Source organism: Saccopteryx bilineata, chromosome 5 (genome assembly GCF_036850765.1).
Source record: "Saccopteryx bilineata isolate mSacBil1 chromosome 5, mSacBil1_pri_phased_curated, whole genome shotgun sequence".
Taxonomy (NCBI): domain Eukaryota; kingdom Metazoa; phylum Chordata; class Mammalia; order Chiroptera; family Emballonuridae; genus Saccopteryx; species Saccopteryx bilineata.
The window spans coordinates 8,759,632-8,774,638 of record NC_089494.1 but is presented as its reverse complement, the minus strand read 5'-3'; the positions used below and the strand labels follow the sequence as shown (position 1 = coordinate 8,774,638).

The 15,007-nt window shown below is 44.8% G+C and overlaps 1 protein-coding gene across 4 annotated transcripts in view; it reads right to left on the bottom strand.

Moving 5' to 3' along the window:
• The window catches only part of SLC16A14 (solute carrier family 16 member 14), a 45,996-nt gene that overhangs the window by 29,325 nt on the left and 1,664 nt on the right, over window positions 1-15,007 (bottom strand). For 3 of the 4 annotated variants that reach the window (XM_066279949.1, XM_066279946.1, XM_066279948.1), the window contains exons 2-3: window positions 11,123-11,184; window positions 8,456-8,727 (exon numbers count right to left, since the gene is read on the bottom strand). In XM_066279949.1, the coding sequence (XP_066136046.1) occupies window positions 8,456-8,727; window positions 11,123-11,184 (334 nt within the window). The remainder of the gene's footprint in view (window positions 1-8,455; window positions 8,728-11,122; window positions 11,185-15,007) is intronic. The other variant, XM_066279947.1, reaches the window with a different exon arrangement.

Genomic DNA, 15,007 nt, shown 5'->3' with positions numbered 1-15,007 from the left:
CGCAAGAGAAAAACACCCCAAATTTAATACATGCATATGTATGGGAATCTTGCCTACATGAGAGAGTCAGAGGCTCTACCTGCACATGAGGTCAGAGACAGAAAGGGGGATCAAGGTATGCAAGACATTCTGAGCTCGGGACAAGGTAATAAAACTTGGGGGCTTCCATGGATCAAAATCCCATTGCATTCTATGCAAATAGCTTTTAGGATGTAGAGATGGATTTTAATTTCACTGGAGGCCCTGACCTGTTGGCTCAGTGGTAGAGCCTCGGCCTGGTGTGCAGGAGTCCCGGGTTCGATTCCCAGCCAGGGCACACAGGAGGGGCGCCCATCTGCTTCTCCACCCCTCCCCCTCTCCTTCCTCTTGTCTCTCTTCCCCTCCCACAGGCAAGGCTCCATTGGAGCAAAGTTGGCCCGGGTGCTGAGGATGGCTCCATGGCCTCTGCCTCAGGCGCTAGAATGGCCCTGGTTGCAACAGAGCAATGCCCCAGATGGGCAGAGCATCGCCCCCTGGTGGGCATGCCGGGTGGATCCCGGTCAGGCGCATGCAGGAGTCTGTCTGACTGCCTCCCCGTTTCCAACTTCAGAAAAATACAAAAAAATAATAATTATTATTATTGTTATTTCAATGGAGAGCCTAAGGCTGTAGGTTTTCAAGGAAGGCAGACCTAAAATAAATATAGTAGACAAATTGGTTCATTCTCTTGGCTACACCAGAAGTCCTAAACTAGTGGTCTAGGGGCTCTGTTCAGCCTATCAATGTGTTTTATTTATCCAAACAGTGCTTTAAAAATGTTTTGAATCATTTGTCACATTTAAAAACTAAGAGAATTCAAAAAAAGTTTACTGGCAACACAGAATATCTTCCCACACAGCTCAAATCAGCTGGTGTCATGCAGTAGCTGATCCCTTTAGCTGCATCTCACCCACTCTAGTTTGCCACAGTCTCCACCCTTCCCTTTAGTCTTATATCTGGCCTCTTGCCCTCATTTACGTTACTTGTTTGGTCTCTGTACACATTTCAGTTTCTGACCCCAAACCTAAAGGGAATATAGGAAGGGGGTTCTCAGGACTCACACACTTCAGGAAAGGAACCTGTAGCCTATTTTTATGAGGACACCCAGATATAAACTAAGCTGAAAAGAACTCTTCAGACTGGACCCATCAGGTTACACATTTACGACACCATATGGAGATTCAGGAATACAATGGGTAATGTTACGTAAGATGTTCCAATATTCACAGCAGTACAGTATTGTATGATACACGTTCTGATTACTTATTTTACTATGACACTCTAATTTTTGTCAATCCTCTTTTTTTCCTTTCTGATTTTGTGCTAATTTCTGATATCATGAAAGCCTAATGCTTGCCTTGTGATCAATGATTCCGTGCCCACATAGCAATCCAGATTTTTGTAAAACAGTATGAGGCTGCACTCAGTGTTTAGTAAGATGGTACATTTCAAACATCATCTTGGTTTTCTTTTTAATCATTATTAGGCCCTAGCCGGTTGGCTCAGCGGTAGAGCGTCGGCCTAGCGTGCAGGAGTCCCGGGTTCGATTCCCAGCCGGGGCACACAGGAGAAGCACCCATCTGCTTCTCCACCCCTCCCCCTCTCCTTCCTCTCTGTCTCTCTCTTCCCCTCCCGCAGCCGAGGCTCCATTGGAGCAAAGATGGCCTGGGCGCTGGGGATGGCTCTGTGGCCTCTGCCTCAGGCGCTAGAGTGGCTCTGGATGCAACAGAGCAACGCCCCAGAGGGGCAGAGCATTGCCCCCTGGTGGGCATGCCGGGTGGATCCCGGTTGGGTGCATGCAGGAGTCTGTCTGACTGCCTCCCCGTTTCCAGCTTCGGAAAAATGAAAAAAAACAAAACAAAAACAAAAACAAAAAAAAACTTGTTGAACTCTAAGGAGCTTCCCCTTTTAGCCCAAATTGAAAAATACCCTATAAAGTTTTAACTATATTCACATGAATATTTGGATACAAGGTTAGCTAAAAATATATATATATTTGGTCAAATGGTTTTGAGAGAACTGAATCCTAAAAATTATGAAGGTAAAGACTTATTCATTTAATTAGCCCCATTGCACTATAGAAAATAATTCAGTAGGTAAACCTCTTATATTTAATATAGTAAATATATGCTAAATGAATATACTCTTATATGTAGTAGAAAATAAACACATTATACAAATATATAAACTAAGCACATTGATAAACATCTGTGGGAATTATAGGGGACAAGTAAAATTCAGAAATCATAAGTTAAAGATATTTCTTTGATTTTTTTTACAAATATTTTTATTTTTTGAAACCCGTGGTCACTTCAGTCCTGAAATCTGGAAAAAAACGGATAGAAAAGAAAAAAATGCATGACTCATGGCTTTGCTGTTAATAGGCCTTTTAGGATATGAAAGGTCAACAGATCACAGTGCAGAAGCATGAACATATTTTCCACATGACAGGAAGGCCCAGAAGCAAGCATTTCTGCACGCGCATGAAACTCGTATTAAGAAAGCATGTAATGTTCATTGCAGCACTGTTCACAGTGGCCAAGACATGGAAGCAACCAAAAAGCCCTTCAATAGAGGACTGGATAAAGAAGATGTGGCACATATACACTATGGAATACTACTCAGCCATAAGAAATGATGACATCAGATCATTTACAGCAAAATGGTGGGATCTTGATAACATTATAAGGAGTGAAATAAGCAAATCAGAAAAAAACAAGAACTACATGATTCCATACATTGGTGGAACATAAAAATGAGACTAAGAGACATGGACAAGAGTGTGGTGGTTACCAAGGGTGGGGGGGGAGGGAGGACATGGGAGGGAGGGAGGGAGAGAGTTGGGGGGAGGGGGAGGGGCACAGAGAACTAGATAGAGGGTGACGGAGGACAATCTGACTTTGGGCGAGGGGTTTGCAACATAATTTGATGACAAAATTACCTAGACATGTTTTCTTTGAATATATGTACCCTGATTTATTAATGCCATCCCATTACCATTAATAAAAATTTATTAAAAAAAAAAAAAAAAAAAAAGAAAGCATGTAAGCTGAAACCTATGTACTCTTATTGATCAATGTCACCCTGTTCAAAGTTAATTTTCTAAATAAAATTAAGGGGGGAAAATGCATGTGAGGAAAGAAGGGGGAAATTCCAAGCGCAGATATTCGTGTCTGCAGGACTATTACATATCAGAAGGAAAATATGAATTGCTTTACTGATAAGAACATTGGTTGATAATGGTGTCTGGCTTTTTGGCTCCTCGACTTTCACCTCCTTGGCGTGGGAGCTTCTTGTCACTTAAGATTTGCCGACGGGCACAGTCTGACCCAGAAGTGCAGCGACTGCCACAGTTACAAACTACAGACACATCAGAAAAAGGAAATCACACCCAAGCTTTCTGACAGTTCCTTGGTTTTTTTTAACCACTGTTTACTGATGTTCAGTGGCATCTCCGAGCTTGAAATCTTATTTCAACAAAACTAATAACCCCCCCCCCCCCCCCATGCAGTCTACAGCGAGGGGAGAGAGAAGACGGAGATACCGCCCGTTGGCTCTGAGTCCCACTCTTGTAGAGGAATTCGGTGTCTTGGAACGAGATCATACTCCATATCAGACTCTCTCTTCAGAAGACGGAATCTGACTCCCAGCCCATTTGCCACATAGTGAGAGTTCCGCTGTTGCGGGGAGCACCCTGAGGAAGTCGTCATTTCTTGCCCAGCCAGCATCTGGCAGGTTGAAAACAGCTGAGGTGAGGGAACAGTCTGAGGTGAGCCCTGACACACAATCCTGGAGGAGATCAGAGTGCTCACTGAACTCCTGGTCTCTTGGAGTAACAACCCCACACAGCGACAAGGCATGAGGACCCTCTAAATCAATGGCTCTCTGTCTTGGCTGAACATTGCTGTCACCTAGGAGCTTTAAGAAAACACCTCCCTCCCCGTAAAACCTGATGCCTGGTCCTCATCCCATGAGATTCTGCTGTGATGGTCCAAGTGCAGCTTCACCATCACAGTTATTAAAAGTGCCCAGGGTGGTGAACACACAATGCAATATGCGGATGATGTATTATAGAACTGTACACCTGAAACCTATATAATTTTATTAACCAATGTCACCTCAATACATTTTAAAAAGTGCCCAGGGGGCTCTGATATGCAGCCAAGACTGACACCCACTGTGCTAAATCTACTTAGTAAGTCAGTGACCTTCTGCAGCCCAGAGATTCCCCTAACAACATAGCTGCCACCGAGAACGATTCCGAGAGCCATCACAAAGGCTGCTGTAGATCCAATTAAGGTGTTTTTAAAAATTGGAAACTTCTGTAGGAAACTGGAAAAACCCATGCTAGCAAAGAATAAAAGACAAGAATGAAATTATTGGATTTCCCATATGCAGCTTACTGCCCAAGAGAGAGATGGCTTTCAAGCCGGAGGTAACCCAATTGTGCTTACAATGCTTAGAAAATATAAGTGATTTCTGTTGATTCAGTGCAAACATATTTTCAGTTCTTATTTGACATAGTGGCAGGCAGTGTGGTAGAGTGGACACCACTTTGAAGTCCAATGGACCAGGTTTAAAGCCTGTCCCACACTTACTGGCTATTTAACCTTAGGTACGTTACTTAATGCCTCGGAGTGTGGAATGGTCTTCTTGTCAGGTGGAGATGATGGCCTAGCCTCCGGTATTGCCGTATGATCAAATGAGATCATGCACATAATATGCACTTAGCATGTAGTCAGTGCTAAATTCAGGGGGCTGTACTTGATGGCCCTGGGCTTGGAAAAGCACTAAACACAACTGTAGCCACCTTGTACCAGGCAACTCAAGATAATGGGCAGCATTTAGGGTCATGATAGATAGAAGAAACGAATTTGAGTTGATATAACTATGAGCCTTGCTGCGTTAGGATTTCTGAGCCCCAGAGCAAAAGAGGTTTTTCAGGTACTCTTCCTGTGGAAAAGGTGGTCTGCAACCTAAAATTCCACTGTCTGGAGTTCAGGGAGTCTGGGCTCTCAAACAGAATTCTGAATACGCTGCCCTGGCCTGGGTAGCCCAGCTGGTTAGCACATTGTCTGGGAACGCCAAGATTGTGGGGCTGATCCCCCAGTCAGGGCACATACAAGAATCAACCAATGATGGCGTGAATACGTGGAACAACAAATCAATGTTTCTCTCTTTCCTCTCAAAGATCAATAAAAAAATTAAAAATGGCATCCACAAGTACTTTGTTCTACCCCTTAAAATTTAATTCCTTTTAATTAAAAAAAAAATTATTATTATTATTATTTTTTTTTTTTTCATTTTTCTGAAGCTGGAAACAGGGAGAGACAGTCAGACAGACTCCCGCATGCGCCCGACCGGGATCCACCCGGCACGCCCACCAGGGGCGACGCTCTGCCCACCAGGGGGCGATGCTCTGCCCATCCTGGGCGTCGCCATGTTGCGACCAGAACCACTCTAGCGTCTGAGGCAGAGGCCACAGAGCCATCCCCAGCGCCCGGGCCATCTTTGCTCCAATGGAGCCTTGGCTGCGGGAGGGGAAGAGAGAGACAGAGAGGAAAGTGCGGTGGAGGGGTAGAGAAGCAAATGGGCGCTTCTCCTGTGTGCCCTGGCTGGGAATCGAACCCGGGTCCTCCGCACGCTAGGCCGACGCTCTACCGCTGAGCCAACCGGCCAGGGCAAAAAAAAAATTATTGATTGATTTTAGTTAGAGAGGAAGGTACAGAGAGACAAAGAACATTGATCTGTTTCCATTCTTGCCCCGACTGGGGATCGAATGGCAACCTCTGTGTTTCAGGATGATGTTCTAACCAACCGAGCTATCTGGTCAGGGCATAAAAATTTATTTTTAAAAAAAGTAAAATAACAACAAAACACATCGGATTTTAAGCATTCTAGAAGAGTTTTTTTTTTTTACTGACCTATTGAGAAGGTAGAATTACATCAAAAACAAAACCAGCACATTCACTGCAACACAACAAACCTACCTGCATTTTTCACAAGACAAAATAGTCCTAGTTTTAACAGGGCCAACTCAGGGGTGAAGGAGTCGGTTCATCAATGTTATAGGCAAAAAGAATTTCTCAGCATTTCTCTCACACACATATGGTGCTCTTATTTAATTTAAAAGCTAAATTAGTATTAATTCCCTTTGATAAAAGTATCCATATCTTGGGGAAATAACACTCTGTCCTGTTTTCTGCCATTAGCACTATCACTGTGCTAAAGTCATGTGTATTCACCCAAACAGCGCCAACTGAATGCCAGCCACAATCAACAAATCTCTGAGCTGGACTCACGCAATACTCGCTAATGTAGAAATCACTGAAAAGTCACAGACCCCCAGCAAACACACACGGGCTTGTCACACATACACTCCCACAAAACCAGAAAAAGATTTGAGGCCATTTATCTTTCCCTCCAGTATAAAAGATATCACAAATACTTTAAATTAAAAAAAATAACTGACAAAACTATCTCTGTTCCTTTCAAGTGGAGCCAGTGAACATTAGGGCACAGTGGTAGATGGTTAAGAGAACTAAATAAAATTAAATGAGATAAAGTCAAGGAAAGCGCCTGGTGTATCATAACTAGTTGTTGACAGTGAAAGTTGTTTAGTTCCCCAAATGAGACACATGAACTAGTATAATAACATAGTACATTTATAACTTCCTGGTTCAGTACCTGCAAATGGAAAAGAATTGGTTTCATAGATTGCTGTGTGGGTAGGGTTAGCCAGAAAATGCAAGAATATATTATTATTCCTTTCTGTTAGCTATATCAGTAACCTTTCTAAAAACAGTCTAACAGATTTTCCATTAACACAGGGTCAATATTTCAAATTAATTAGAACACTGAAATAAGATTGTAAGTTGAATTTTATAGTGTTTTCTCTGGAACTTTTATCTTTTAGAAATATTTGTAAGTGTTAGATGAACAGATATTAGTAATAATATACAACAGTGTTATAACAGTTAAGAAAACAGAGCTTGGGGCAAAGAGAGTTTTAAGAATGATCAATTTTAAAAATCCCCCAATGTTGCCCTGGCAGGTTGGCTCAGTGGTAGAGTGTCGGCCTGGCATGCAGGAGTCCCGGGTTCGATTCCCGGCCAGGGCACACAGGAGAGGTGCCCATCTGCTTTTCCACCCTTCCCCCTCTCCTTCCTCTCTCTCTCTCTCTTCCCCTCCCACAGCCAAGGCTCCACTGGAGCAAAGCTGGCCCGGGCGCTGAGGATGGCTCTGTGGCCTCTGCCTCAGGCGCTAGAATGGCTCTGGTCGCAACAGAGTGACGCCCCAGATGGACAGAGCATCGCCCCCTGGTGGGCATGCCAGGTTGATCCCAGTCGGGCGCATGCGGGAGGGGACTGACTGCCTCCCCATTTCCAACTTCAGGAAAAAAAAATGCTGAAAAATCCCCCAATGTTTACAATATTCAAATAGTAAAATCCCACAAAAGGACAAATATGATATGATCCCACTTTTCCGAGGTACTTAGAGCAATCAGATTCACAGAGACAGAAAGCAGGGTGCTGGTGGGCAGGGGCTGGGGAAGAAGGCATAGGGACTTAGCTTCTGTTTAATGGGTACAGAGTTTCAATTTGAGAAGATGAAAAAAGTTCTGGAGGGAGACGGTGGCAAAGAATATGTTCAGTGGCATGGAACCATATACCCAAAAATTGTTAAAATGGTAAACTTTATGTGCTGAATAGTTTACCACAATAAAAAAATAGCAACATCTCCCTGGCCAGTGGCATAGTAGATAGAGCACTGCCCCAGAGCACTGAGGTTGCCGGTTTGAGCCTCGGATCACCAGCTTGAGCCCAGGGCCTCAGGCTCGATTGCAGGGCCACCAATCCCTACATTGCTGGTTCCATCCGAGGGCGCCATCTTGACCTCCTGAGTTCGCTGGGCACATATGAAAAGCAATCAATGGCACAACTAGGTGGAACAATGAGTTGATGTTTCTCTCTCTCTCTCTCCCTCTCTCTCACACACACAGAAAAGCAGCAACATTAACATTATTGCTTTAACAATATAAAACCAGGGGTCGGGAACCTTTTTGGCTGAGAGAGCCATGAACGCCACATATTTTAAAATGTAATTCCCTGAGAGCCACACAATGACCCGTGTACATTACGCATTATCCAATAAAAACTTGGTGTTGTCCCAGAGGACAGCTGTGATTGGCTGCAGCCACCCGCAACCATGAACATGAGTGGTTAGAAATGAATGGATTATAATACATAAGAATGTTTTATATTTTAACATTATTTTTTTTATTAAAGATTTGTCTGCGAGCCAGATGCAGCCATCAAAAGAGCCACATCTGGCTCGTGAGCCATAGGTTCCCAACCCCTGATATAAAACATTATTTACAGTGGGGACTGTCATTTTATCATGACTCAGTTTTACAGCAGGTCACAGGCGAACATACCCACGATCAAGGTGATGCCCATGCTGAGGGAGCTGACCCACGCGGTCAGGCCACGGCTCTGATGGAATTCTTCAAGCCATTCCACGTTGAGGACCCCCAGGGCCATCTGGGAGCCCATGACGAGGATGTGCACAAAGAAAGAAGAAAGGACCATCATCCAAGCCCATCCGCCATCGATGTTTGGGTGCGGTTTGAGTGTCTTCTTATCCTTGGGGTCATCTTCAAAGTCATACCCAATATCTTCATGACTCGTATACATTTTCCAAGATTTTCTGGGGGGGGGAAAAACACACAACAAATCCTTTCATTGAATATCAAAACAAAACAAAATCTTCATCTTCTCTGGATCACTCCGCCTCATCATAACAAAAGCGGCCTCCTCCTCATCAGAACTTCAGATGGATTTTTGTCATTATGCAGATTTGGGAACATAGGAAACTTGCTAAACTTTAAAATCCTGTATGGCCTGACCAGGCGGTGGCACAGTGGATAGAGCGTTGGATTGGGATGCAGAAGGACCCAGGTTCGAGACCCCGAGGTCGCCAGCTTGATCACGGGCTCATCTGGTTTGAGCAAGGCTCACCAACTTGGACCCAAGGTCGTTGGCTTGAGCAAGGGGTTACTCAGTCTGCTGAAGGCCCGCAGTCAAGGCACATATGAGAGGGCAATCAATGAACAACTAAGGTGTCGCAACAAAAAACTGATGATTGATGCTTCTCATCTCTCTCCGTTCCTGTCTGTCTGTCCCTATCTATCCCTCTCTCTGACTCTGTAAAAAAAAATAAATAAATAAAATCTTTAAAAATAAAATAAAATAAAATTATCCTGTATGTACAGTATGATGATCCCTATTTTAAACATATGGGAATAGAGAAGGGAGGTGACTTTTCCAAAGTCTCACAGCCAGTAAATAGTGGTCAGACAGGAAATCAACATTTGAAGCCTGACTCTAAAGCTCATACCTGTGTCCCTTACTGAGATGGATATTGACAGGTGATGTGAATATCAGGGAAGGAATACACTCTAGGCGGGCAGCCTCCTGGGTAGCTTCACCTTGCCCCCCCCCCCCCCGCATGGAATCTGGTCCACCTTTTGCATATCCAAGAATAGATTAGCCTCAGACGGACTAAGCACCCAGCTCAGAGGAGACTGATGAAGTAGAAGGTCAGTGTATTATCTGACAATGAGAGATACACCTTTCTAATGATAGCCATTTGTGTTTTGCAAAGACACATCTCTGAAGAGGTTAGGGCAAGAGGAAGGAGGCTGGAGAGAGCTGGGAGGGGGTGGTGTGAAGTCAAGGAGAACTCTGGTTTTTATTTTATTTTTTAGGATGAGAAGTAAGGCTGTGCATAAGAACTGAGGGTATGGAGCAAAAAAGAGAAAGAGACAGAAGGAGAAGGAAAAAGGATGACTAACCCTGGAGGTGGTGGGGCTGGAGAGTTGGTCTTGACCAGGGGGAGCAACCCATCCTCTGAGACTAGATAGAGGAAGCAGAGGGTGGACGGAGATGAGACGGTGAGAAGTGGGTAGAAGGTTATACCTGTTGGTCTAATTTCTTTGGTGTAATAGGAAGTTGGGTCATTGGCTGAGAACAAGAAGGATGGTGGTTATGAAGGGGCCTTAACATTGAGGATAATGAAAGAGAATGTTGCTTACTCCACATGAAAATGAGTGTTGGGAAGTTCCAAAGGAGGACCTGATCCCTGCAGAGCAGCATTGCAGGGACAGGGAGTGGAGCAGCAAGCCCAGAGCATGGAATTCAGTGGGACATCATCAATAGAGAACTTTAAAACAACAACACTCAACTCAAACTTGCTCTGCTATTTTTCTTTTTTTTATTAAGTGAGAGGCGGGGAGGCATAAAGAAAGATTCCCACATGTGCCCTGTTCAGAATCCACTTGGCAAGCCCCCTGTGGGGCAATGCTCTGCCCATCTGGAGCCGCTGCTCCCTTGCTCAGCAACCGAGCTATTTTAGCACCTGAGGCAATGCCATGGTGTCATCCTCAGCGCCATGGGCCAACTTGCTCAAACTGTTGGAGCCATGGCTGCGGGAGAGCAGGAGAGAGAAAGAGAGAGAGAGAGAGAGAGAAGAGGGAGGGGTGGAGAAGCAGGGTCACTTCTCCTGTTTGCCCTGACCAGGAATCGCACCTGGGACTTCTACACACCGGGCTGACCACTGAGCCAATTGGCCAGGGCCTGCTCTGCTATTTTATGAGTTCCAAACAGTTGTTTCAATGTTATGCCTGTAAGCTTCAAATTAGCATGCTTTTATTACGCATCCTTTCTTTTTTTTAAATTAATATATATATATTTAGATTTTATTGATTTTTAGAGAGAAGAGAGAGAATAAAAGAGAGGGAGAGAGAGAGAGAAAGAGGGAGTGAAAGCAGAGAGCATTAACTCATAACAGCTGCTTCCTATATGTGCCTTTACCAGGCAAGCACAGGGTTTCCAACCTGCGACCTCAGCATTCCAAGTAGATGTTTTATCCACTGCGCCACCACAGGTCAGGATACTCATTCTTTCTTAAACATTATATTCTACATAAAAGTTATTTCAGGGAACTGCTGGTTATGCATTTGACCCCTGGCACAGGTGTGGTCCAACTATACACACTTGTTTTGAGAGTAAGTTCCCAGGATTTCAGAATAGCAGGAGCTCACCTCGGCCCAGTCCGCGTCTGCAGTCCCTGCATTGCCACCTGCCACTGCCTGTAGCAGGACATCTGAGTGAACAGTAACAAGCAGTTACTATGGAGACCAAGACCAGCACTCACATCACGTCACACTTCTGCCGCTCCATGTGCCCACCTGGAGATTGTATTTTTGTTTAAAATTTAAAATAGCAAAACAGAGCGCAGGAGTGCGGAGTGACAAACTTTAACTTGGAACGTGAAATTTGGGTCACTGCATGAAATGTTTCACTCAAATTGCATGCTGTCTTTAAAGTTTAAATCTATTCCTTTTCCCCCAATTAATTAACTTAAAACAGAAGAACAAAGACAATCATGAATATTACTGACCACGTTATATGATCATTACTGAAAAATCATTTTGCGGCAATGGAGGAAGGTGGTGCAAAGAAATGATCTCCAGTACACCGGGAACACCTCCACCAGGGGGATGGGTCCCAGCCGTGTTCTGGTGTGGGCGGGGAGGACAGAGCAGCCTTTGGGGAACTGCGCCCTGCCCACAGCCTCTCTCTGCATGCCCCAGAGCTAGGAATCGTTTTTACTTTTTGAAGGTTATGTGGCCTGCAAAACCTGAAATTCTTCATCTCTGACCCTTTACTGGGAACGTTTGCTGAGTCTGTGGGGGAGATATGGGCGCCAGGGAACCAGCGATGCCTGTAGAACACCTAACTTAATGGATCTGGCTTGGGGCTCTTCGAGATTTTTCCCGTCTCTCAGACCTCGTTCTTGTTATTATTTTTTTTATTATTATTTTTATTTATTTATTCATTTTTAGAGAGGAGAGAGAGAGAGAGAGAGAGAGAGAGAGAGAGAGAGAGATGGGGGAGGAGCTGGAAGCATCAACTCCCATATGTGCCTTGACCAGGCAAGCCCAGGGTTTCGAACTGGCGACCTCAGCATTTCCAGGTCGACGCTTTATCCACTGCGCCACCACAGGTCAGGCCTCTTGTTATTATTTTTATCTTTCCCGTGATTCTGTTTCCTAAAGGGCGGTCCAGTTCTCCAGGGCGGCACTTCCGATCCACAGTGCTGCTCTCTGCCCGGCTCCTTTTCCCCTTTCCCGTCACCCAGGCTGCTGGACGGGAGCACACGCTGCCCTCCCGTGTAATTTCCCCGCCCTGGTCAAGTTAGCTTGAGGATCTAATCCGCCCCCTTCCTTTGGGTCTGGTCGCCCAGGGCTGGTCCTGTGCTCTGGCTGCGGCCTGGTTCTCCCTCTGTGCACCTGCACCACCCCCCAGCCCCAGCCCCCTGCCACCACCAGGTCCCTCTTCCTGACCCTCAGCCGCGGCACTTTGCTGCCCAGCCCTGTGAAGCGCAGCATGCAGCGCCCTACTCTTGGCACGGCTTCTTCTAAGCTTTTGTGTGTGACCTTCTCTTCTTCCCTGTTTCGGGAACACACTGCTCTCCTTCTAACCTGGTCCTCTTCTGCTCATCCTTCAAACTCCAACTAAATTATAATAGTGAACCTTGAAATAGTAGGAAAAAATCCCCTGCAAACATGTCAGATGGCCAACATTAGATAGAGTGGGTTGAATAAATCAGTCACGGTATAGCTATGCAATGCAAATCCACCATCAAAACATCAAATCGCACCTAACTCCGAAGACACGGAAAGTGCGAATCACATGTGGGAGTTACAAAATGAGACACACATCATGATCCCCTTGTTGTTGTTAAAAAGATAAGTATCCATAGGAATAAAGACTAGAGTGAAACAAAGAGGAATGTTGATGGACGACCTTATCTTATGGATGATGGTTTTACAAGTAATCTTTGCTCCTTTTTATCTACCGCATTGGTAAAAAAAAGAAAAAAAAAGAAAGAAATCTAAATAAACATGTTAACTTTATTAGAAATTAAAGATTCTTTTATCTTTTAAACACCGGCTGGATCAGCCTCTTGCCTCCAATGGATTAGTGGCTAAATTGTAAAAGATGGGAAACACAAGAAAGACAATTCATCCAAGAGCCACTTTTCTTGGGAAATCCAGTGTTGGGCTCCAGGCCTGTGCCTTTGTCTGCCACCACCCGCCTCTCCCCCAAGGACAGAATAGCTGGCCTAGGGGTAGAAAGGGAGGCGGCAGCCCTTTCTCTCCAAAGCTCACAGCTCAGAAAACACGGCACCATCTAAAGGGCCCCGAGGATGAACCCAGAAAGGGTTCCCAGGGTGTCTGGCGGTTGTCCTCCCTCAGTCTCTGCTAGCTGTTTGCAGAATCCCAGGCAACTAGAAACAGCAGCTTGTGGGAGGGTGTGACTGGCCTCTAGAAGTCATAGCATCATTTACAATCAGTGGGACAGTGCTCAGCTCTGTTTCATAAGCTAAAACAACACAACTTGGCCTTTTCCTACAGCCCATCTACACCTAAGAAAGACTTTGAAATAAAAATACAGAAGTTGCCTGACCATTGGTGGTGCAGTGGATAAAGCATTGGCCTAGAATGCTGAGGTCGCCAGTTCAAAACCCCAGGCCTGCCTGGTCAAGGCACCTATGAAAGTTGATGCTTCCTGCTCCTCCTCCTGTTCTATCTCTTTCATATCTCTCTGTCCTCTCTGTTTCTCTAATAAAGATGAATAAATAAAAAATATCTATAAAAAAATACAGAAGTCATTTTTTGCAACCCATGGGTTGAAATAGTAAGCATTTTTCTAAGCAATGTTAAGAACTTCCTAGTCTTACTGAATTATTTATTTTATAAGTGAAGAGATGCAGTTGCTATTGAACTGCTCTTGACATTTCCCATTTATTTGGTCATAAATAAAGCACGTTGAATAGCATTTCATGGACCAGTTTTATTCCAGAGGCACAGCCGTGCCTGTAGACTATTGTGTCAGACAGAGAACACTGCTGGGCGTGGAGGTAAGGACGGGTAAACGAAATTGTCAGGTCCTCAGGAGGTCCCTGAAGGTCTACCAGGGTCATCCACGATTTGCACTTAAATCTCTCTAAAAGTAATTCCTGTCTTGATGAATCACAGTTAACTTATTGTCCAATCAGGTTCACTAAAAAACAAAAGTCAGCAGAAGAATAAATATCTATCTGCTCCACCCCAAGTCTGCTTATATAGCATGTTAGCATGTCTATACTTATGATGTAGAAAAGGACGGTTTGTGTATTATGAACCTCCCATGCACCTGGACAGAGAACCAGACCTAGGAGAGGGTTCTGGAACGCCAGACCCCAGGCTCCAAGGCTTCTCCATGGGGATTTCAAGCCCTCCCCCTTCCATGTCTGACGCACATCTAACCTGACAACATGCATGTGGCACACCGGGGCAAATGGAGGCAGTGGGTGTGGGGCTTCCGCTAAGGGACAGCATGGACGTTACCTATTCTAGGCTTGCTTATTGGAAGCTCAGCGTACAACATTTGGCCTCATGCTGAGGAAGCTGAAGGAAGGAATGGAAAGATGGAGGAACCAATAGTCAACTTTCCATTCTCCCAAGATGTGAGTTCACCAAACAGGGAAAAGAAATCCTAAAGGGGGAAATTAAGTAACACATGCTGGCTACAAATGGAGGTCAGAGTCTCCTGGAGTGTCTTGGAGATGAAAACGGAATTAAATTTCCACAGCTCTGTTGCTGGGGTAGTTTCCTAAGCAAGTTGTTCACTTTTAAGTTGGCTACTGTGATTATGTGAGCATGCGGTGAGCTCATTATAAACAAGAAGGAAAGAGAAAAGCACCAAGTTGAAACTAAATGACAAATCTGCTCCAAAGGTGGACAGACCATGTTGGTAGCGGGTTCTTCATTTAGATTCAAACGTATGTATGTGGTGGGTCTACCTTGAACTTGGCTCTGTAGAAACTTGGCCTCTAGACCTGGTCACCTAGGAGCTGTTGGGCCTTTAGAGGGCGCACT